This window comes from Monopterus albus, unplaced genomic scaffold (assembly GCF_001952655.1).
Source record: "Monopterus albus unplaced genomic scaffold, M_albus_1.0 scaffold27.1, whole genome shotgun sequence".
Classification (NCBI taxonomy): domain Eukaryota; kingdom Metazoa; phylum Chordata; class Actinopteri; order Synbranchiformes; family Synbranchidae; genus Monopterus; species Monopterus albus.
The window spans coordinates 1,778,723-1,803,085 of record NW_018127907.1 but is presented as its reverse complement, the minus strand read 5'-3'; the positions used below and the strand labels follow the sequence as shown (position 1 = coordinate 1,803,085).

The following is a 24,363-nucleotide window of genomic DNA, read 5'->3' as shown; positions in this document are numbered from 1 at the left end:
TATCCTGATGTAGGAGTCTCCATTTTCCAGGTGAGAAAGGGAATAGTGGAGGGCAGCCATGATAGCGTCTGAGGTGGCCCTGTTGGGGCAGTAGGCATACTGCAGGGGGTCCAGGGTGTCCGGTATACTGCTCTGGATGTGGGCCAGCACCACTCTCTCAGAACACTTCATAATGATTGGGGCGAGAGCCACTGGCCTGTAGTCATTCAGGCAGGTGACCGGGCTCTTCTTGGGAAGGGGGATGATGGTTGTGGTCTTAAAGCAGGTGGGAACGATGCTCTGGCTGAGGGAGAGATTGAAGATGGTGGTGAGAACATCAGCCAGCTTGCTGGCACATGCCCTGAGAGCCCTCCCAGGGATGTTGTCCAGTCCGTTCTCCTAATTTCAGCCTGCTTGTTTGTCCCTGGTGCTCCGGGGGCTCCCTGAGGGTGATGGTGGTTGTCCTCAGGGAGCTTCCATAGCACCAGGCACAAGCAAGCCTTTGTGCCTGTGCCTTTGTTTATCTAAAAACTTAGCTACAGCTCCTCTTGTCTTCTATTTATCTTTTAGAGTGAGGAGAGAAGAAGTGATGGAAGACAGGATGAAGTGTAATACCTTTCATGTGCTAGTAAATATCAATTTATCTAATGATGTTAATAATTTTATGAGGTCATCAGTTCCCATTTCATCCAGAGGGGTAGATGACTGCGTCTCTGGACTTAGACAGGCCTGCAGCCTTTCCCCTCCCTGGGCACCCAAGGAGGGGAAGATGGCTACGTCTCCGGGCTGCCGTGGCCGGCAACCTCTCCCCCTCCCTGGGCGCCCAAGGAGGGGTAGATGGCTGTGTCTCTTAACAGAGACAGGCCACTGTGGTCTGGTCGTCAGGTCCCACTGATGTGGAGAGATGCATTGGCTGCATAATGACATCTTAACATTTCTAACAGATAAGTATAATTTTATTTGCTTTAATTACATTTTATATAGTAGTCATGAACCAATCATCTGTGCCTTTGTTTTTTTTAAAACTTAGCTACAGCTCCTCTGGTCTTCTTTTTATCTTTTAGAGTGAGGAGAGAAAAAGTGATGGAGGACAGGATGAAGTGTAAGATCTTTCATGTGAATAGTAAATAAAATTCATCTAATGATGTTAATAATTTTATGAGATCATCGGTTCCCATTTCATCCAGAGGGGTAGGTGGCTGTGTCTCTTCCCAGAGACAGGGTGGCGCGGCCTGCAGCCTCTCCCCTCCCTGCCAGAAGTTCACTGTGGCACATACTATTACCCTATTTTTGTGTATTGTGTTTTAATACTTTGTCACCCTTATGTAACTTTTTTATTTTAAAACTAAGTGTTCTCTCTGGCTTTTGACTCCTTACCTGACAAAGGGGAGCTGCACAAGAATTCCTATATGCCTGGAAATTCCTTGTGTGTCCAACACACCTGGCCAATAAAGCTGATTCTGACCGATTACTATTGTTATGACAACACAACCAGTAACCAGTAAGAACACAAACAAATTCAGACATTTGTTCAGTCTGGTGTGCAACAACCTTTTTTGGTTTATTCACACTTTGCAAACATATAGCACTAAAGTTTAACTATTAAAAACAGACATGTACAGGACATGTCAGAGAGAGGGCAAGACATACAGTACATACATTCATTTTGTACAGATTTACTCAAACACATTTAGGCAGGCTATGTAGAAACTGAAGTCAATACAAATATATGCCAGGAACGCTTGGTAAAGATTTTTTAAGACAACATATAGAGGCCCAATATTTAGCAAAGCAAGACTTTTAAATCAGAAAAGGTTGGTCGAGGGACCAGTGTGTCAGATGTGTTTTAGTGAACTCATTGAAACACAAACCTGATAAAGTCACTGATTTATTTTAAAGAAATTGTTCAATTTGACAGGGAACATAAATAAAACATTCCTTCAAGTGCCTCAGATATTTTCTTTGAATTTACACCTTTGCAGTTTTAGTTGAGTTGACATAATCTCCCATAAATGTGAAGTGATGATGTAGAAGTATGATTTAAAATGGGCAGATTTGAAAAAAGTACATTTTGGGTCACTGATGATGTACAGTCAGTTTTTCTAGTCTCTGAAATTCCACTTTCAACACTGATGAAACAATAGAAGGAAGATAATACAATTAAGACGCATAAGTTTTAATTCTCTCCTTGTGTTTGATGAAAATACCAGAGGTAGTTGCACTTCTTCAGAAGGTCAGTGGTCAAATTCTGTAAGGTCAGGATGTCAATGGGCAACAGAGACTAATCCTACTATTGCTGCATAGCTGGATGACAAAAGGTTAAAGAGATCAAACTTCTACATTTGCATTGTTGTCAACAAACTGGAGCACATATGTACAGTTTACAGGTAGTATGTTAGTGGACAACTCTGCCCAGCACTAAAAAACACAAAGGAAATGCTAGTGTCAGTTTGCGGCTGGGTATCGGGCTAGGAACCCATCCCCGTAAAAACCCCCACTGCTACAGAAACGACGGACATCTCTTTGGAGACCTTGTTGCCCGATGTGCCTCGCAACACCTGTGGAACTAAGGAGGAGGACAATATCAAGCTGTAAAGGCACCCTGACCTTTAAGGATTCAGTGGTGACATAAAACAAATGCTCCTGTGTTCACATTTCAGCTGGGTCATAGCCTGTAACAATTTCTCTTCTGGGTCATTACAGATATTCATTCATTTCTATATGCCTACAAAGCACAAAGATTTGTAGTAATTGGAGTTACTTTAATAAATGTTATGATTATAAGCCAACGAGGACTGAAGCTAAGCATGATGTTTGGCCTGTACGGTAGCAAGGGTGCTTTAACAAAGAGGTTAGCATTTTTACAAACATAACACATGCATTTAATCTAAATGAAACATAATCTGTAACTTTGGAAATTTAATCATGTTCTTACTGAGAGTCAGCTGGGAATATAGGTACTACTATCATGTCTGTATGCTAAATATGAAGCCACAGCAGGTTAGCTTAACTTAACATAAGGAGTTGAAGCAGGAAAAAGCTGGCCTGGCTCTGTGAGAAGTTATAAAATCTGCCTACCAATGCCTCTACCTTCCAGTAGCTAACAAGTTTTGTCTCTTGTTAAAGAAAACAAATTGCAAAAGCATGTGGTTACAAGAGAGGACGTGTTAAGCAAAGCCAACCGGCTGCTGGTGTTAGCTTTGTATTTAGTATATAAGCATAAGAATGGTATCAGTCATCTTATTTAATTCTCAGCAAAAAAGTAAATAAGCATACAAGTTTTTTTTTTCAGCTGACTCTGAATTCCTGTAATAACAGAAATGAAAGTAATAATCAAACTGAATTTTGAGTGGAGCGCTCTTCTAAGGTGGAGCAGCGGCTGTTACAGGTAAGTATATTCAAATCATACCATGGCATGTGAAGTGAATGAGATGAATTCAAACTGCTACTGTTGGGTGTATGCGCTACTACAAAGATTTTTGGATTACTTCAGGATGGGATCTGTTTCAAATGAATGTGACAAATGTAATCATTTCCTTACAGTGTTATTTAGAGAACTCCAGGTTATCTATCACACACTACGCTACCCTAGTTGCCACTAAATACATCAAAGTGAAACTGGAAGAAGTCTAACATAAGGCACTAACATACTGCTGCCCCATATGAACAATAATTCACAGTTTTACATCAGTTTTAAGCAATAAATGATGATATTATGCTTCAACTCTAAATACTTGCAAGTTAAGAAACAAAGAAAACACTGGCCCCTCTGATTTTAATTATCATACAAACTATAAAAATAAAATGAATAGCGAGTGATTTCATTTTAAGTGGATTTTCCCTTTACTTTAACCTCTTCACCTCTGTCAGGAAACATGTTAAGTGATATGCTTTATACCAGCGGTATGGTGACCTTTGACTAATGGCTTTTCTCTTTCCTGCCCACTGAGCTAGCTAATCATAAATTCTTAGTTATTACTTGAGCAACTATTTTAGATATGGTGGTTTTATCAGTATTTGTTTGTTACTGCAGAATTTAACACTTGGGTTATTACATAAACTATAATTCCACATATAAAGTACTTTTTACAGTACTGCTACATTATATTCATATTGCAACTATCTGATGGTGGTGAAAAATTCAGCATGACATGGTTTTGGTCCTTTTAATATTAAATAATAAATGTGATGATTTGACATGACACTCCATGTACTATTTCACATGAAATAATGAGGAGAGACAAATGCACCAGTAAGGGAATAAAATGATAAAAGTACAAAATCCCTGACTGAAACAGAAGCATGTAAAATCAAACACAAAGATAGAATAAAAAGTTTTTCAAGGCAAAACAATTCTTTGCATCTTGTCAGAGATGAGAGTTTGCCAAGTAAAAACAGTCAAGTCACAGAGATCAGCAAGGCCTCGAGATTTTCTAAACATGTTTTTCTCACAAAAATGGGTATTTTTTATGTATGCCGTTGTGAAAAACACTTTTTGCATGAACAATTTGACATATAAAGAGTAAAATGAACCTGTTATGTAGATAATTTACATGTTAAATAGCTCCACACTCCTTTTCTGTGGATAGAAGGCACTGGCCTTTACTAATGGCATCAATCACATTCAGTGAATGAAGAACTTTAGTAGTTGTGTTGGCCTGCTAGGAGATGCAAGTATGCTAACACTTAGAGACCGCTGATCAATTTAACCACCAAGATTTAACTTTATTCTGAGGTAACCCAAATACTAAGTAATCTGACTCCTACCTTAGTGGAAATAAATAAACAAAGTCTGCCTGCATTGTTTCTTTCCCTTTCTTAAAGTGGTGGGGCAGAACAAATCTAAATAAATACTAAAAAATACACTTAGGAGATAATGGTATGAGCTATCCAGATATTGGTTAGGATGATTCCACTTCTTGAGTGTCTCAGTGACAGAGAGGCTGCTGACAGCAGGGGAATCCAAATATGTTTAGGTCAACATAACTCAGATTATGACAGGCCAATAAAATTACTAGGTAGATTTTGGTCACCAGGGGTCTAAAAATAGGTGCTATGGGACAGAATCTGCCCTCAGCTTGTGTTTCCACAGCTTGTCCTGTGCACTTTTTAGCAGCAGCCATGTCAGCACCATGTTGTTAACCTCTGCTGACTATGTAAATGGTGTTTTGTGTGTGACCTTTAAACTTTGAAGCTTTCCCCCAAAGTTAGCAGGCTACTATTGCTAATGTCAAATGTTAAGAAAAAAAAACACCCTTTGCAAAGTAAGCAGCTCAACATCTCTTTCTGTGAAATGTAAACAATGTATACATATACAATGACAAAAATAAATAGGAAAAAAAATCCCAAAAAATGAAAAACTGAATAAAAAGGAGACAAGAACAGGAGTCTTAAATCACATCACTGTAAAAGGTTCAGAGACAAAAAAGGAAGGACGCTGTCAAAAATGTGGTTGCTGTTAAAGTTACAGTTGAGGTGGCAAAGTGTTAAACACACAGGTCTATCAGTAAATATCTGAACGTAATAACGGACATACCAAATGTTAAACACACAGGTCTATCAGTAAATGTCTGTACGTAATAACGGACATACCATTTACAGAGATTTCAGTCAGATGTTTTACCAGATGAAAGTTTCAATCACTGTGATCAATCATGACTAATCAGAATACTACTACTAAACTGTAGTAGGTGCATTTAACTGGTAAATGGTCTTAAACTTGTATAGCGCTTTTCTATGCACTGCAGCACACTCAAAGCGCTTTCACACTATTTGGCCATTCACCCATTTGTACTCCCAAGCACTCACACATTCACACACCAGGAGCAACTGGGGGTTCAGTGTCTTACACAAGGACACTTCGACATGTGGACTAGAGAAGCCGGGAATCGAACCACCAACCTTCTGGTTAGGAGATGACCTGCTCTGCCGCTTGAGCCACGAAAATGTAAAGTCATAGTTTGCTGTCTTGCGGAATTTCTACGTACATTTAAACTCATACAGTGTGGGGACACTGGTTGGTTGAATTAATTGCAGTTGCTGCTGATTTGCATGATTCTAAAGCAGGGAATGTGTTTGTCTTTGCCATAAAACTGTGTTCAGACAGGCAGCTCACTTTCTTGGAAAAATACTTCTCGAGAATGCATGTACTGTGTAAAATGCACATGTACTATGATCCCACTGCAACAATTCTTTTTTCCTCTTATTTAGCTTTTTTGATGTTTTTTTTTTTTGTTGTTGTTGTCATTTTTTGGTGAGTCTTTCCACACGACATGTATGCATGAGGAAGAGCAGAGAACTGCAAAAATGGAGGAGGTCCGAAAGGCAACATTGGAACACGGACAGACATTTCAGCACAAGAGCTTATTGCTATACACTAACTAATTGTTAGGCAAAAACATTTACTTAGCTTGTGCGCATTAGCACTGTTATAATGTCATAACGGAAGTTGATGATCTTATTTAAACCCAAATCTAGTCCCTTTTTATGCTGAATGTCAGTACACTTTACTGACAATCAACTGAAAATCAGAGCCCTCCTTTCTGAGCGCAGGTCTGCAGGTCTGTGTCAGGTTGGTTTTATGTATGTGCATTGAAGATATCTGTTTATTCAGATCTAGATTATCTTTATTTGCTGTTGATGTGTAGATGAGATCCAGCGCTACTTTCTGGAGAAAAAGTGCAATACCATCAATGTCAGTTCTTTGTGCATCAAAAGGAATAACAACAGGTCAACTGCTGCTCTGGGGTCAGGTATGTTTGGGGAAGTTGGTTACTGCATTTTCCTGGTGAGTTAATGTTTGAGGAGAGCATGCCACCGGTGCCTGCTCTGGGCCATAAACAGCAGCACCTTGTGGATACTGCTGAGACGATTCTTCAGAGAGGTGAGGGCCAGGAAGGGTAGCTGGGCTCGGGCCTCTAATGGAAGAACAGCTAGTAGCCACCAACACCAAGATGGGCCATTAGGACTGGCCTGAAGGGAGACGGAGACAGAAAAACGTAAGTAATACTGTAAGAGGGTTTAAAAGACACACGAAAGTGGAAAACCCTGAAAGGAGAGTGGCTCTGCTCTGACTGAGCAGATGAACAAGCAGTTAGTTTTCTTAACCAGCACATTGCAGTTAGCTTAACTAGCTAATCCTGGTGACTAATATATGTGTTTATTGTTTGATGGATTCAGAAGCAAGTGTTTGAAATAATATGAGCATAAATTATGAGGTTTATTTGGAAAGCTTTAGGAGGTGTTCACTGAAGCCACAGTGTCCACATTCACATGGTTACAAATTCACACCTGGAAGTTTCCCCGTACAATCACAGACTGACCTGTGGCCACTGAGCACCCCCGCTGGAGCAGTTTGGGTGAAGGGTGTTACTCAAGGGCACCACTGTGGTGTCAATGAGGGGTTTTTTTGTCACCTGTCCCACCCAGATTTAATCCTGCTGGTCCGGGGATTGAACCAGCGACCATCTGGTCACAAGCCTGCTTCTCTAACAACTGCCCCATGTTCAAAAGTAATAGCATTTTCCTTTAACGTTATCTATTTTCTATGTCCTGATGGACTTATAATTAACAGCATGTGAAAATTGTAGGTTCTGGTGTATACTGCTTATCACAATATACTAACAAGTACATATGTCTGCATATCTCATCAGTAAAATCATGATAGATTTCTCAAAAATGCCTCATAATTCACACCATTAAATGCACATTTCAAAGTAGGTTAGAAATAAGAATAAAAAAAAGTGTATTTCAAAGGTGTGGTTTTGTAAATTCCATGTTGGAACAGGGATGACTGTGTGTGTGTGTGTGTGTGTTTTACCTGAGGTTCAGAGTCCTTCTCAGGCATGGGCCCAAAGTGTCCTTCAATGCGTTCCTTCTGCTCGGCCTTCAGGGAGTTGACCCAAACCAGGGCCTGGTCATACACTGCATCGTGCAACAACTTAAGCTCACGCTCTGCTTCGCCCTGCACCTGCACACACACACACACACACACACACAACTGAGTTATAAGATCTTCTAGTAATTCTCTAGTTATTGCAGCTCTTCCTCCTCTGGATAACTGTGTCTCTCAGCTACTCTTCATCACCTCCACCCTCCTGTCCTCACTTTCCTTTCTCTCTCACCCACACACTTCTTCCCATCACACCTTAACATCTTCCAGGTACTCTATATCAGCTGTATTGTATCCATCCCTCTCGCTGTGCTGGATGACTTTAAACCTCCGTCTGCCGATGGTGTCCACCACCGAGCGGCCATCCGAGAAGAACTTCACATCACGGATCTCCAACAGGCAACCATAGTTTGCAAACCTAGAGGTAAGAGACACAATATTACACTTGCTGAGCACACGCTGACACTCACGTATTGAACACAGGGCTGAGCACACACAGTTATTATCCTAGCACTGACCCTCTGAGGTTGTCTCCCAGACACATGCCAAAGCAGTTGGTTCCCGTCTCCATGCAACGGCGAATCATCAGTCTGTAGCAGGGCTCGAAGATATGGAGTGGACACGGCACAGTGGGGAAGGCCATGGTGCACACAAATATAGGCACATTCTTGTTAAGACTGAAGAGAGAATAAAGAAGAGTGTGTTTACTGTGGTGAATAACAGTCATGGTACAAAGACATATGACATTTTCTGGTTTCCAAGGTCAAGAATGAACATTCATTCTCAACTTTTAACCCAACATGAAAAAGAAGTCCTTGAAATGATCAGAAAAACATCTGCAGTTTCAGAACAGCTGGGCTCCATCCATAAGCACCATTAACCAAAACTAATGACTAGGGTTTTGTGAAGGTGAATCAGCTTTTCTCCATTTTAAAAGCAGTTTTCTTCTAAAGACACAAGTTCGCGTCAGCTCCCAGGAAAGTGATACTTGATGCCTGATGTGACAGTGTCAGAACTGTTTGTTATTTACTTTAGGTCAGTAGGTCAACAACTACAGAGGGATATTCACTTAAAGAGTGTTATGTTAGTCAAAGCCATAAACTATAATAAGATAAGACTTACTTGGAGAGCTCAGCCATCTCCTCCTGATGGATCTTCTGTCTTTCCATGAGCTCAGAGGGAAGATACTTTGATATCAGGTTCTCTATTAATACTGTCTTATAGTATTGCCTCTGGACCAGGTACTGGAGAGGAGAGACACTGTTAGAAATGTGTAGCAGAAACTTAAGAGATGCTGAGCTTGGCTCACACAGTTTTCAGTAACCGAGACATTAAGGCCTGTTCTATATGTGTCTCATAACGTTATCTTATTTGGTGTGTGATTCTATTTTCTAGGTATGCACCAGACCCACACGTCAGAGCTGTCTGGCCCAGTAGTGACCTCATTAAGCAATCAGGTATCAACATGACTGAATCCAAATTAAACACAGTTTGACAGATACAAATGTTCCACACAGTGAAGTATGCAGATTTAAAAAAAAGGGAGAGCCTGGGTATCACATGTTATAACACACTACAGGAGAGTATCACAGTAGATCCCATACCTCAGACAACTCTTCTTTACAGAGTGGACACTTTGGATTGTGGTCCAGACATCTCTCCAGACACTGAAGACAGAAAGTGTGACCACACGGCGTCGTCACTGGCTCATAGAACAGTCTGGAAACACACAAACACACACACTCTTTAACCAGTGACACAAGAGTGCAAAATATACACAGCTCTACTATCAATAAAACCAGTTGAAGATGACTTGAATATGTGGTGGAAAACTCTGGAAAAAGCTAGTAATTGGACCAGGCTGCCTGATGGTGTGGTCTGGTTCCATACAGCCAACCAAGCCAAGACAAACTATTTTTTATTCCTTCCTTTCCTACAGGCTTTGTTCTGCAGGTGGATGCCCTTAAAACTACTCTGTATATCATCATTTCCTTACAAGCTGTATAACCGTCAGCGCCAACTGTACACAACTGCTAACTTATTTATTGCATGGTGTGTGACTGTCAATAAAATTGTAGACCTGAATCAAGCTGTAAGGTCAGTCTCACCTCATACAAAGAGAACACTCCAGGTCTGTCGGGTCCAGGACATCACCAACCACTGAACTCAGTGAATCAGTTGCCTCTGATGGCTCTGAATGGAATGAATATCAGACAATAAATAAGACACAAATGCTGCTGTTAGGTAGTGTAGTGTATGCCTGTGCACAGGTAACACCCTCCAGCAGCTCACCAGATCTGGGTCTTTTGTGATTGCCGCCCCTCTCCTGTCCTCCCTCCTCCGCTTTCTCCTCTGTGCTCCTTTGTTTTCGTTTAAGAAGAAAACATTGGTCTGGCCTCTTGACCTCACTGCTCTCTGACCTCTGGGGTGCACAAGGAGTGGAGCCAAGACTGGACTCTGAAGACAACAAGCTCGGACTAAGGGTCTGAGTGAAAGAAAAAGATGGAAGGAGGGGATAATGAAACATCACGCTTGAGCTAGACCAAGCTGACTGAAGGGGTGGTGAGGAAGTGAGGGCACGTTTACCTGGAAGCAAGCGCCGATATTTTTGATATGTACTCTGGAAGACAGTATACTGGAGCAGTCCGAGATGTGTTCAGGGACCCGATCTGTGACTGGTGCCAGGAGCTCACTGAGGAGCTGAGAGGAGACACAAAACAAACATAGGTTTATTCAGCATGCTTATACTGGTACTTCTTTAGTTTTAGGATGGCATGCAGTAAAACCTGTAAATAACAAAAGAGGTCTTTTGAGGGGAGAAAGTGAGTAAATATGTTAAAAATATATATGAATCTCTGGGCGCAGAGCCCTACATCATTGCAGTGGATTTACCTTGCGAGCCTCAGTCTTAGCCAGCCTACAGTCAGGCTCTATGGACAGACAGACCAGGTACTCTCTTAAAGCCTCCTCTGTCCTGCCCAACGACACCAGGGCCTGAGCCTTTCGAACATGACCCTGTAGGTGGGGGGGGAGGATATATTACTTTTCTAACCAGATGGAAGCGTTTTACTTTACTTACACAAACTGTTTATCACAGGTCTGTTTTTTATGGTGAACAAATCAAGCTGCTATTTGTTTGCCACACCTTTGACCAGTAAGGCATGAGTCTGCAGGCCATCTCAGCGTCTCTCAGGGCCTTTTCATAGCATTTCAGGCTGGAGTGGATTTGGGAGCGATTACTGAACAGTATGTGGTCCATGGGTGCTGAGGAGGAGAGGAGGCACAGTTAGTTACTCAGATAGTAGTTTGTTTTTGTTCTTCATGATCAATTAATCTGTGAAATATGACTTGTTTTGCTTGGCTGATGATCTAAAGCCCAACAATATTTAACTGACAATCAGTTAAAACAGAGTAGAACAGAACATATTAGCTACTTTTCTGTCACCCACATTCCAGGTTTCGTAACCAAGCCTTATGCAAATGTTGGAGTCGGCCCTATGAAAGCCAGAAGGAAACACTTCACTGGCTTTTGTATACACATACTGTATGCAGTAAATCACTCAATGCAACAAAAAGAGTCATGGAAATGCAGGTGATGCCTTGAGCAAAAGGGATGATTTTACATAAGTTAAGATACTGGGTGATCTACAGGTTGAGATGCTCATCTGCATAAGATAATGCACAGGCAATATCTGGCAGAAAAATATAAAAATAGGACAGAAGAACCATTGTTTAACACAGGACTTATTGCATTGTACTTGATTTAAACATAGCAGCTTTGTAGCCCATGAACATGCATGCACACCAGCACACACAGATCGGTACTAATTATAGCTCAGAGGACATTGTGTTGACTTGCAATACTCCCTGGAGGCCTGCACCAACTTTAACCATAACCAGAGCAGGCCACAGCCATCTGTCTAATCCTAACTCAGATCCAACTCTACAGTGAACTCTAAAACTATGCCTTGTTAATCCTCTGGGGACCAGAGCTTTGACCCCAGTTGTGAGGTGAATACCCACATTTGAGGATGAGATTTACACAAGGCAACAAACACATTACACATGCACACACGCACACACATACCACACACAGTCATCCCTGTTCAAACAGAGTGCAGGGGACTGGACCTCATTTAAGGGAACAGAATATTATTCCATAAAATATAAAAAAAAAAAAGCTGTAGCAAGCGTGCTCAGACTTAACAATGGTGTGCTCAACTGCTCAAGCTGTGCAAAACATAAAATTATCAAGCAAACTGCTTGCAAAAAAACAGGAGTACTATTGATGGTATGCAGCTCAGACTTTATTCCAAACTATAACCTGACGTTTCGGCAAGCACGTGCCTTCCTCAGAGCTTAAAGGCACGTGTTTGCCAAAATGTCAGCTCATGTTTTGAATAAGGTCTGTGCTGCATAGCATCATTAGAGCTCCTGTTTTTTACAAGCAGTTTGCTTGATAATTTTATGTGAGAGTTCCATAAACTATGTTGATAAATAAGATGATTTACACTACAGCTTCTCCAAGTGCTACCACCTTTTTTCCACTTAGCTGAAATTTTGATCACAAACTAATTTGCACAAATGCTTTAGTTAATGTAGACAAGTACTCCTTTAGGATTTAGAAACCAAAAATGAGTCAGGATGATACAGTTAATCATGCAGCCTTTCAGCCATCTTCTAGCATCTGCACTTATGTCACCCTCTGGTAATCATTATATAAAACACCTTTGCTTAACATGCAAATCACTCTGGATAACATCCTGGTGTGCACTCAGACCTGGAAACTTCCCAGGACAATCCCTAGCTATTTCTGTGGTCACTACCAAGTCAGTTGTTGGCGTCTGAGTTGCTCCACTGCAGCAGCTGGGAGATAAATGCTCTACTGGTCTAACCCCTAGTACAGACATGTTGGTGTATTTGATAAATTGTTACACAATTCAAACTTGTGCGTATATCAGCTGTGAACTTATCAGCCAGGGACAGTGGTGGAAGGTTTTACTCAAGTAATGTACTTAAGTATAATGTTGATGGATTTGTACTGTACTTATTTATTTTTCACTTTCTGTGGCTTCATAATTTGATGCCACTACATTTTAGAGGCAAATATTGTAGTTTTTACTCCACTACATTGATTTGTTCACCTTAGTAACTTTTCAGAATGAGATTAATTTTAAAAAATGCAATAAAATCAGAAGACTTTATTGATCTCTTGTGGAAAATTCCCAAGTTGCCCAACAATAATTCACATTATGAGCATAAACTAGATACACTTCTCCCCCTTTTCCAGCTGCATGTACACAATAATGCATCAATAATTATAATCCAATATGTTATTCATAATTTAAATGTGACATTCTGCATGAGTACTTTTACTTTTTCTTCTTATTGTATGTTTTGATACTAATACTTTTACTTATGTAACATTTTGAATGTTTTAATGTTTAACACAACCTGCCTGTACAGGTCACGTATCCCAGTCTTAGGAGACTTTGTGCCCACTAGCTGTGCCACAGAGTTTGTTACACACTAAACTTGCTCCACTTTACTTTACTGGCAGAATATTGTCTCTAAATTAAATCCAGAGAAAGCAGAAATGTTGGTCTTATGTCTAATATCTGAAAAGGCCTGTGTGGAGGTCACAGTTCACCTCTGCCTATACATTATGAAGCCGCTGTGTGCATTGTGTATCTGGTGGTGACCTGCTATCATATCCTTGACCCACATTTGCCTGAAACACTGTCTGACGTTACACAATGCGGGAGGTTGGTTACGTGCTTACGCAATGTTTGGTCCCATAGCCCAGCCTACATAACCCTGTTATCCAACCCGGTCTGACCTCGGATGCCCTCAGAGAGGCGGCTGGCTGCTGCAGAGTGCACTGCCACGGTCACACCGAGTGTCTAGCACACTTTGTAAACTGTGTTGGATCATTTCGTTACTGTTTCAGGAGAAGTTTCCTGGCATGTAGCCAACACGTTATTAGACTGAACAGCTACAGAAAACACGAAGCTGCAAAAACGTAGCCTCGTCACACACTTTTTAATCTGACATCAACTATATAGTTAGCCCGTGTTGTCAAAAGTCACTGTGTAATGACTAAGGCTTCTCATAAAAACAACAGTGCGCTGTTCACGGTCCTACCTATCTCTACGGCTTGGTTGTATTTCTCCAGGGCAGCTTCCATCTTTTTCTCCGCGTACAGTCCGTTGCCCTCCCGCCTCAGGCGGCCGGCCCGGTGCAGGGTCGGGAACCACTTGGCCAGCAGGTTGCTGAGGACCACATTCACCCGGTAACTCTGGACGTCCGCCAACGGGGAGCTGTCCCTGCAGTCTTTACACATCACCGACCGCTCCTTTTCCTTCCTCTCTCTCTCTAGACACTTCTGACAGAAGCAGTGTCCGCACGGCAGAGTCACAGGCTCGAACAGAAAGCTCATACATATCCGGCAGGAGAAGCCATCATACAGGCAACCTGTAGCACCAATGCCGGGGCACCCGGCTGCCGCCGCCGCCCCTGCCTCCCCTCCTCTCGTCAGGCTACTGCTCCGACTCTCTCCCCCGTCCTGCCTCCCGATACTACCCAAAAGGTACTCTACGAGGTTGGCCAGGTGAGCAGGTTTCAGTCTCTCTATCTCCGAGGCTTGGCGGTACACATCGAGGGCTTCAGTGAACTTGCCCCCGAAGGCCAGCGCATCAGCCCGTTTAACCATCAACTCCCGCCGGCTCCCTGGATCTCCGAGACCCGTCAGCTGGCACTCGTAGATGTCCGCTGCCAGGTCGAAGTTTTTCGACTGGAAAGCCTCCGCTGCAAGCTGCAGCATACTCTCACTCTCTGTTCCCATGCCCAGTAGGTTTGAAGGCTAACCCATCGGCATCAGGTGCCTATCTGCTCAACACCCCCACAGCCATTCATGCCTGTGCCCTGTGCTGGGAAGTATTAACTACACTGTGCGGTCACAGTGGAGCCCAGGAAGCACTCGTATTATCCTCAATGGAGCAGGGGAGGGGGGAAAAAACAGTTATGTAAAAGTTGTGTCATGTGACACCGGCCAGCTGTTCTCATTGGACGAGCTTAGAAAAACTGTTACAAAACAATCTGACATGTAACAGTTGAGTGTCGGGGCAAGAGCCAGGACCCCGTCTGACCTGCATGGAGGTCCCAGTGTTCCCAGTGTGAAGTGGGACAGCTAAGTGGGAGCCTGGGCGGGGGTCACTGTCAGTACAGCTGGAGGGTTTACTACACCACATAATGTATTTTATTGATATTACAAAGCTTTTAATTTGCAATCTACAATTTTAGTGCAAGGTTCAGCTGTCTTTACCCCCATTTTAAGTGTAGCATCATTTATGTAACAAATTATATGTAACAACAAACTTCTAAAATGACGTTTCTTGGGGTATGGTGGTCCATTTCCTCCCCAACCCCGAACAGCACCCTAACAAGCCCCAGTTTTAAGGTATGTTTTAAGGGGAGTCCCTCCACTGTCAGACCTTCAGCCCTCTGGTCAGCCTATTTTAATTAAGTGACTTTTAAATCACCCTCATAGGGTCACTAAGTAACTGCATGTCTTTTCAGTAATATCTTTTCATGCAGTCTGGGATTAAAGAGTTATTTGGTTATAAAAGTGACTGACCTGGGGTGGCTGCTCAAAAATCTAATGGTGCAATAATTAACCTGTGGACTTTTACAAGCATGTACTTCTTGTTTTAGGTCATTTGCTTACACAAGGAAAACAGTGCTAGCTTCCTGCTTTGTCAAAGCTGCTTTACATAAAGAAAGGCAGGTGCAGGGCAACAGGTAAACCTGTTCAGCTCTTACACAAACTTTCCATTCAATCATTATTATCCAATACTCCTTGTCACTGGCCCGACGTCAGACAAGGTGACATAAAGCAATAAACCTGGCTGCATGTAAGTTTATCAAACTGTGTCACTGCCACAGAACACAGTGTGTTTGATAACTGTGACACACAACAGTCATTTACTGGAACTTTGATGCTCAGCTAGACATTGCAACATAGAAGTGTTTGCATAATGTCACACACACATTTTTTTACGTGTGTAAAGTTTATACGTAACTTGCTGCTTGTAGCAGTTTTTTAAGTTCATAGTTAAAATGAGATTATCAAAAAAAGAAATAACATTCTTCCTCTTATACATGAAACACTGAAGCCAGAAACACATCCTTTCTCAGTTCAGGTGTTTTACTAGCTCTTACTGTGGTTAATGTTAGTTAATGGTATTTAATGAGGAAAACATATTGCTGTGTAACTGACAATACCCAGTCAGTTTTTGACTTCATGACACTTTTCTACTTGCAGCATTTACCATTATCCTGTAAATGTGAGCTTTAGCCACAGTGTCAGTGGTGCTCAGCAGAAGTTACACTGACTTGCTATAAGGCTAGAATTGAAAGTAGGGCAGAGTTCAGTGAGGCTGGTTAAAGGATTGTCCTACAAATGGCTCTGATACTGGACTACATGGTATTTTTAGCATTACCTGAAGCTAGTATTTCCCATAGTCTGAAAATAAGCACTGTTTCCTACAGGGGGTTGCTGTGTGTGAGTGGGGATTACAGGCCATTCAACAACTGCCCATGTCAGTAATAGCGGTGCTGGTAATATAGGTCGACTGGTCTAGTCTGTGAACTCAATCCCGCACACAGACGCTGCCTGACATAATGCATTCACCTCTGCAGACAGAGACAGACTGACAAACTGACTTATACGCCAATGAGGACACTAGCAGAGTGTTACACAAGCACGTCCACATCCACACTCACCCACACACAGACAAAATGTTCAGAAATCATTTTGTTTCTACACACCTAGAAAATTTGTTGTCTGTGTTTCTAAATAGGCTAACAATGCAGTCTAGACATTGCTCCTAGCACAGAGTGTCTGGACATTAAATACTGCGCTGGGACCAGTACATATCCTCAAAGTGACATCAGACGCTATTATAAAACATTGTCCTACTTATATGGAAGGAACCATGGATATTCATGTGATAGATTCCACTGCTGCTTGTATTCTTCTACAGAGGTATCACACTTTGCAGTGAACACTTCCTATCTTAGTGCATTCATTTAGGAATTAATGCATAAACATACCAGAATAAAAACCACAAGAGAATTTAGGTTACATGAGAGAAAGGTCAAATCATGTCTGAACTTGTGAAAGTCTGGTTTTGAAATACTGTACATGCCGTGTGACCATTGTTAGGTATTTTTAGTCAGATAGATATTGGATAGATACTTTATGTATTAGAAATGTTTAGTGGAGATGGGATGTCTAGTTAGACTGTTAAATGCTTAGGCATGCTCATCAGTTTCTACAGGGTACATCTGGTCAAGGATAACTAGAGAGAAGAGTTGATGACTGTCAGCAGACAGGGTGTTTAATATTATTATTACGACGTGTATAACTGTAGCCTTAGCCATAATATGTTCTTATGTTTAAGTCACGACATGTACTAGAGGTCGTGAGAATGTTTTTAGCTACACACCACTTAACTAACAGACACACACACATTGATTTGCTTCATGTTTTGACTACTGCTATGACCAGCTGCAAAGCTGGTAACAGAGACGTCTCGGTTGACGTTTCTGTGTAGTATGGGGCTAGCCCAACCGAAGGGATATAATGTATAGGCCTGGTGGGTTCAGGGTCTTTCATCTTACATCTGCCTGCGTGCAGTTTGGAGGCGCAAGATACCTGAGCGTGTAATGTTAATTTTACCTGTGACCCTTTGAATAAATCAGCACTGTTTTGAAGTTACTTGGACTGTCTCGTCTCTCAGAGTTAGCAATGGTAAGAAGAACCATAGTTCTACAACACCATCCAAATTAAATTTCTACCATTATTAGGAATAGGTTCTCTCATTGTCTAAGCAAGGAGATTCAGGCTGGTGTTTGGTTGGTTCTGCAAGAAAGTCTCTGATCTGTTACTTATCCAAATAAAGAACAGAGGTTTGTTGTGAACTATAAAGCCCTTTATCTTAAAAAAATGCAGTTAGATGGCAATTTATGCATGGATGCTGACAGCATCTACCTTCTTTACCATGATGAAAAAGATTAAGTACAAAAAAAAAACTTTTCTCTTTAAATTTTAACCAAATCATTTCATTCCACATTTTTTCACACACTTGGTCTTTGAATTTCTGGATATAAAATGCTTTTATTCCAAGAAATAACCACATGCTTTATACTAAATCACCATTTTGTGAATTTCTGTGTGTATCTTGTTTTATCCTCTTTTCAGGCTTTGTGTCTCCCCAATAAATTAAGGATTCTTTGGGTATTTATCATGCAGTTTTTTAAGTACTAAGATACAGTATTGTTTAAATGTGTTGTGACTCTAAGAAAGAATCCAAGTTGCCTTATGCAGTACAATTTTAAGTCTGGTTACCACCTTGTGAACGACTTGCTCACATGCTAATTAAGTATTAACGAGGTTCAACTTCTTAATGCAGTGTCTTAGCATGCTAACATTTGCAAATCTGCATCAAGCTTATTTAAGTCACAAGCTAAAGGAGAAATTGAAGATCTGACAGTATGATGGTGCTATGAAAAGTGAGACAGTTACCAAAGGTATCATAATTCAGTCTGAGGGAAACAAAATGTCTGTACTAAAGTTCAATGACAAACCATCCAGTATTTTTTGAGACATTTCACTCCATACCACAAATGCTAACTTCAAGGTGGCAGAAGAGGAACAGTCACACTCACCACAGAATTTCATGCTAATCATCCAGTAGCTGAGATACTGTCATATGTTTTAAGGCAACAAGTTGATGAAGATTTCAGTATCTTTTAAATCAGGAAACCTGGCGATCTGATCAGTGTTAAGGTGGGTTTTTTTCAGACATTTTTGGTTTGGTTTTGTCGATGGAGAGCTCTTCATACAACTTCATAATAGGATTTGTCAGCTGTCACGTGTAGTGAAGCTAGTTGTTCACGTGCTGACTTTTTATGCGTTTGTGGTGGTGTTGTACAGGTGAAAGTGTTAAGCCCTTATAAAATGACACGACTTGTTACCTCTTTAACACAGTGTGACAAATCAACTGCTATTTGCAAATAAAAAACATATTTTATTAGACAATTGTGGTTTAAGAGATGGAAATGTGTATGTTATAGAAAACAAAAAACCTAAAAATCTTTTTTTTTTGTTAATACAACAGTGCTAGAACCCGTTGCTCTGTCACTGGTTTGAAGAACTGGTAAAAAAAAAACACAAACAGAAACAACTTGACTTGTCCTCATGTTTCAGGAGCACATGTACAATGTTCAGAGCAGATCACATGAACCCAGTCCAAGCAGTCACTTAGAGAGTCTGACAGCACGCTTGACTGCGTTTGGTTTTTAGCACAGTGGACGATTTGCAGCTGTCTCAAATATACCGACCACTAAACATTAATGTTAATATGTACTGTTTACAGCAAAAGAAAATGAGTGATACAATATGTTGTTAAATGTTGGTCTTGTCTTTGGTCCTGCAGCACAGCCTTGCTGTCAACATTCAGGCATGTTGGATGCAAAACCATCAAATCAATAACATCATGACAGATTAATATGAACATGCTTCATATATTTTAAATTATTAAAATAAAGGTCATTGTATGTGCAGTAAATTTACAAAATTCTACTAATACTCAAGAATGAAAGCCCAAGTAGGATTTATTAACATAGTACATCAGTCCTGGATTTTGAGAATGCTCCTCTTCTCCAGATCATTCATCTCTTTGAGAATCAGAGCCATGTTGTAACGGAGCTCCTGGAACTTAGACACTGGCACCTGAACGATAAAACAGTAACACCAGTTCACAGATGTTAAGGTGGAAGTGTTGCATTGATTTGCATACAATTAAACAAGTGTATCTAATAAAGTGGCTGGTGAGTGTACATTGCTTGTAAGTTATAAGCAAGTTTAATAAAAGTCATCTGCTTAGGACTAATTATTGTGGACCTTTGACCTTGAACAGAAATCAGATTTGGACCTTTGGATATTAAGCTTGAGAACCCTGTTCTAAACTAATACACAAGCAAAAGGTTAACAGAATTCATATTCCTCTCATGTTGTGTTAAAGGTAACAGAAGAATGTGAGTCACCGTGTGCCTGTACCTTTACTAGTCACAACACATCTGATAATTAAAAGAGAAGACTTAAAGAAGGCGCAGCCACCTCTGCATCTGTTCTTATGATTACAGCAGAAGACATCCATTAGTCATATCCTGAGAAGCACATATCAGGTAGAGATAAGATCCATCAATAGAATCTGCATGCCGGATGTTGTTGCTGCTTATCTTCTAAATTTGGCTGTAATCTTATTACGTAACTGCTGCACTAGGTGCACAGCAGCTCTGATAGAAGTCTTCCCCTCTGCACTGTCCACATCAGTGACTTACTCTGCAGGAGAATGGCGCCCCCTGTTGAGTTAATAGCTTTAATTTGTTGAATTGATTAAATTTGCAGTTGAGCTACTAATTTTGCCTTAATCATTAATTGCTAAACATTATTATTTCTAATAAGTACATCTGTATGGCTGTAATACAAGTTAAGTGTTATAATAATATTATAAAGCTTGTTTCTGGGTTGTGCAGACAGCAGGGTTGCTATTGTTAGTACAGAGAAACCACAATCATTTGTAGAATTTAAAGTCACGTTGCTGCACTTTTTGCTTATTTGTGAACTGAAGACTGGGTCTTTTCTACGTAATTTGAACCAACAGGCTTGTACAAACCGACACACGGTCAAGACTTCAAACTGAAAAAAGTCTTTTTTTTTTAAAGGAAAAGTTAATTTACAATGAAATAAGATATAGTATGAATCTGTATTCTATTATGCAAGCTGTATTCTTTGCAATGTCATGACCCTTTTCTTATACAACGTGTAACAAATAGAAACATGCAGATACCGCAAATGAAGAAGCAATACTTTCAAAACACATTGGAAGCACTTAGTCAAGAACAGATTCTAGGTTAGGCTGTAGTTAAAAAGGTTTCTTCAATTATTCCGCTGTAATCCTATTACATGACAGGTGAAACAGGCCTAAATTATCCCAGTGGCTAACGACCAGCTTGTTTCTGCTCAGAGGCCAAAGTGAAACTTGGAATACACAGTACAGTGCAGAACTCACACTTGTCATACATAAGGTTAAAAGACCATAAAGCTTTCTGAAAGCCAAGCTTAAAGATATTTTATAATGCAACTAGAATCTATTAAAGTCTCATTTAAACACAAGATACCAGCCACACCTCAATATGCGGTAGCTGATATACAGTAAGTCCTGAAAGTTTAAGAATGTGTATACACATACACACATGTTTGGATAGTTTTATACTCTATGTGTAAACTAATCCTGATTTGTGTAAATCCAAATGAAATCCAGTGAAGTTTTATGTAATCCCCTACACCCGGGGGAAAGAAACACCCTCCTCTCTTTCAACAACTACCTGAGCCAGCTTTCAACACGACACCTACAAGAATGTGACTGAAAGGATTAGACTTACTAGTTTGAACTAGGTACATAAATTCACATTCAAAGTAACTTATTCTGAATGCAGTATAAAGAAACAGGTCAACTGTACCTCAAAGCGGTGGAAACTCCCATCTGACAGTTTCATCTGCATCAGCACAGAAGGCTGCAGGGCTCTGGCTAAAGAGCTGCAGAGACGCAGAAAGACACCAACTTTGTTACAGCGACACCAAGCCTGACACTCTCTTTCTTTAAAAAGAGAAAATAATTCTTCCCGGATTGACAACAAACAAACAGAAAAAGGACCAGACCCATAAAGTGGTTTTGGTTGAAAATGCACTGTTAATTAGTTAGTGACCGTTTTAGAGGTCACAAATTCTAACATAGTGTAGTTCCCCGGGTCTTTTGCAGATATGGGCATGACACCAGTGACAGTCATCAGTATATTTGTCAAGAGACAATATTGCTTCTGTACATTACCTTGTAGAAATGGCAACATCCACCCTCCATTTAAAGTCTTCTATTGTTGGCAAGCGAGGATCATTCTGGGAGACTGCTGACTGTAGAGCGGCACGACTAAAAATATAAAGAGAATCATAATGTAATAATCACAAATGGTATCTGAATGCCATCCATAGCAGGAGAACTGTTCAGAAATTCATGGACAAATCCCCGAGAGTGTGCTGTAACAGATCATTTGTGCTGATGGCAACCACCCACAACACTAACCACACAAGTTTGGATCACAATAAGAATGAAACAGCTCTGTCTTCTTTATTGGATTTAGTGTGGTCAAGGGAGACCTGTCTTCATGGGGGGGACATAAAACAATTAGATTAAATGTGTAATGATCTAAATTTAAACTCAGCATACCGATTTCCAAAAACCACACTGGAAAAATCTGTGATGAAGTCTTCAGGTATCCTGATGGATAGAAAGGGAAACAACAAATTGAGCATTTAAATTGTTTTGCTTGTAAGCAGCATTGACAATAAATCAAAACACTGAGGATGTGAGCCTTGCCTTAGTTCTCTGAGATCTTCTTTGAAGGCCTAAACAGGGGCACAAATAAACCATTAGGTTTTTATAACAAAAATTCAGAAATGTTTACACTTTTAAATGCACAACCCTATGCCTATGAAAAGGACAAAATCAGAACTTCTTCTCCTAGATAACAATACACAGGTGCAGTTATCGGAGAAGAGGTCTAATCAGACAGATAAAGTAGATTCTACATACTAATAATATACAGTATGTACTAGAGACAAGTGACAGTTTAAAGGAAAAAACCAACATAATCGCCTCAGTAAGGTGTTGGGTCACCACGTGCCACCAGAGCAGCTTCTTGGGCACCTTAACTCTCCAAGTCTCTGAACTCTACTGGAGGGATGGACAGCATTCATCCAAAAGATGCTCCTTCGTGTGGTGTTTTGATGATGATGGTGGAAATGCTGACAGGCACATCGCTCCAAAATCTTTCACAGTTGTTCAACTGGGTTGAGATCTGGTGATCATGAAGGCCGTAGCATAAGATTCACTTCATTTTCATACTCAAATCATTCAGTGACCCCTCGTGCCCTGTGGATGGGGGCACTGTCATCCTGGAACAGACCAGTCCCATCAGGACAGAAATGGTTCATCAAAGGATAAAGGTGATCAGTTGGGGTCAAGCATTCAGGTCTGTACCGTTCTCTTGGTGTACTCCACACATGCACTCACCCATTTGCTGAAAATACTGTATGATGAAGGATCACTCATCTGACCATATCACTTTATTCCACATATCTGTAGACCAGTACTTATAGTTTTTGCACCACTGAACTCTCAAATGAGTATTTATCTTTGTATTGTGGGGCTTATACACTGCACTCCTACTACAACCACCCTCTCTTTCATAATTGTCAATGGACTATTCTAGCCAGTTGCGCAGTGTTTGTGACTGACGTTCCTGCTGTCTGCGCCCCAGTAATGACTTCTCTATCAGTCACTTAGATCCTTTCCTCTTGCCACCTTGATCTAAACTCAGAATCAACTGGGCCTGCTCAGCATTTTTATACATGCTTCAGAGCATGACTGGATGTTAACTGCTCATTTGTACCATTCAGCATTCATTGTTTCTCCATTCACTTATTCAGGCTTTTCCTTTAATTTGCCACCTGTCTGTAAATATGTATTGTTAAATAGTTTTTGTAGTTAAAAGCACATGTGTTGCTAATAATATTAAAAACCAGTCTGTCCTATTCAAGTGTCAAAGTTAAGAAGTGTCAGTGAGACAGCATGCACTTTACCAGGTCACTGAAACTGAAGCAGCTAAAAGGAATTCAGCCATCATACATTTTATGAATTACACCTGGACATCTCTTACATGTCAAATGTCTGTTGTTGCTATCTTTAAGATCTAGCAGGGTTCCACATTTGGACAATTGGGCTGCCAATTTTCCAACTGAGACTGAAATGTACAACTAAATAAACAAAATTAATTATGTGTCAGTATGTCACCAAAATATATAATTCCCAGTGTTAAACATTAACGTACCTCCTGTTTAAGTGACGATGTGGGGATGCGAATAGCCTCGGATAGCAGTCTGTACATCCCAGATATGATGTGACTGAGCCTCTCCTGTGGGATGGTACTGCCCTCTGCTATGGCCTTCATCACCTCTCTGCAGTCCTTCCCCTCCAGGGCGCTGACCACAGCTAGACAACAAACAATTCAAAGACACATTTTACTTATTAGTCAATTACTCTAAATGCTAGTACTTGTTCTGAGACTCGGTGGAAGGACTTTATCGCCTTATAACACAGGCACTGCACAGACAGGGACACTGAGCAGGTCAACACTCTCTAGCAGATTCCACTGTTTCAGCTTTTTTTAAAAATCTCACAATAATATTGCCGGCGCCCAGATGGCATCCACTGGGCAATTAATAAACGTTCAATTTTATTTAATGTTCTTGTCCGTGGCTTACACACTAGTTACATTTGAAGGGACCTGCTATATAAACAAGAACACAC

The 24,363-nt window shown here is 40.8% G+C and overlaps 2 protein-coding genes across 2 annotated transcripts in view; both read right to left on the bottom strand.

Moving 5' to 3' along the window:
- Positions 1–6,635: 6,635 nt before the first annotated feature.
- On the bottom strand, positions 6,636–15,324 carry LOC109957610 (LON peptidase N-terminal domain and RING finger protein 3). The gene is made up of 12 exons (XM_020595600.1): positions 14,015–15,324; positions 11,016–11,134; positions 10,763–10,885; positions 10,457–10,570; positions 10,163–10,355; positions 9,979–10,063; positions 9,475–9,589; positions 8,993–9,114; positions 8,389–8,547; positions 8,126–8,288; positions 7,799–7,948; positions 6,636–6,951 (listed from the first exon to the last, which is right to left on the bottom strand). Exons 1-12 carry the CDS (start codon positions 14,712–14,714, stop codon positions 6,772–6,774), a joined length of 2,223 nt encoding a protein of 740 aa, XP_020451256.1. The 5' UTR covers positions 14,715–15,324; the 3' UTR covers positions 6,636–6,771.
- A 3,633-nt stretch (positions 15,325–18,957) lies between these two features.
- commd5 (COMM domain containing 5) overlaps positions 18,958–24,363 on the bottom strand; it is a 5,819-nt gene continuing 413 nt past the window's right edge. The window contains exons 2-7 of the mRNA XM_020595515.1: positions 23,885–24,045; positions 22,372–22,400; positions 22,222–22,272; positions 21,829–21,924; positions 21,461–21,536; positions 18,958–19,667 (exon numbers count right to left, since the gene is read on the bottom strand). Coding sequence (XP_020451171.1) covers positions 19,566–19,667; positions 21,461–21,536; positions 21,829–21,924; positions 22,222–22,272; positions 22,372–22,400; positions 23,885–24,045 — 515 coding nt within the window. The 3' untranslated portion in view covers positions 18,958–19,565. The remainder of the gene's footprint in view (positions 19,668–21,460; positions 21,537–21,828; positions 21,925–22,221; positions 22,273–22,371; positions 22,401–23,884; positions 24,046–24,363) is intronic.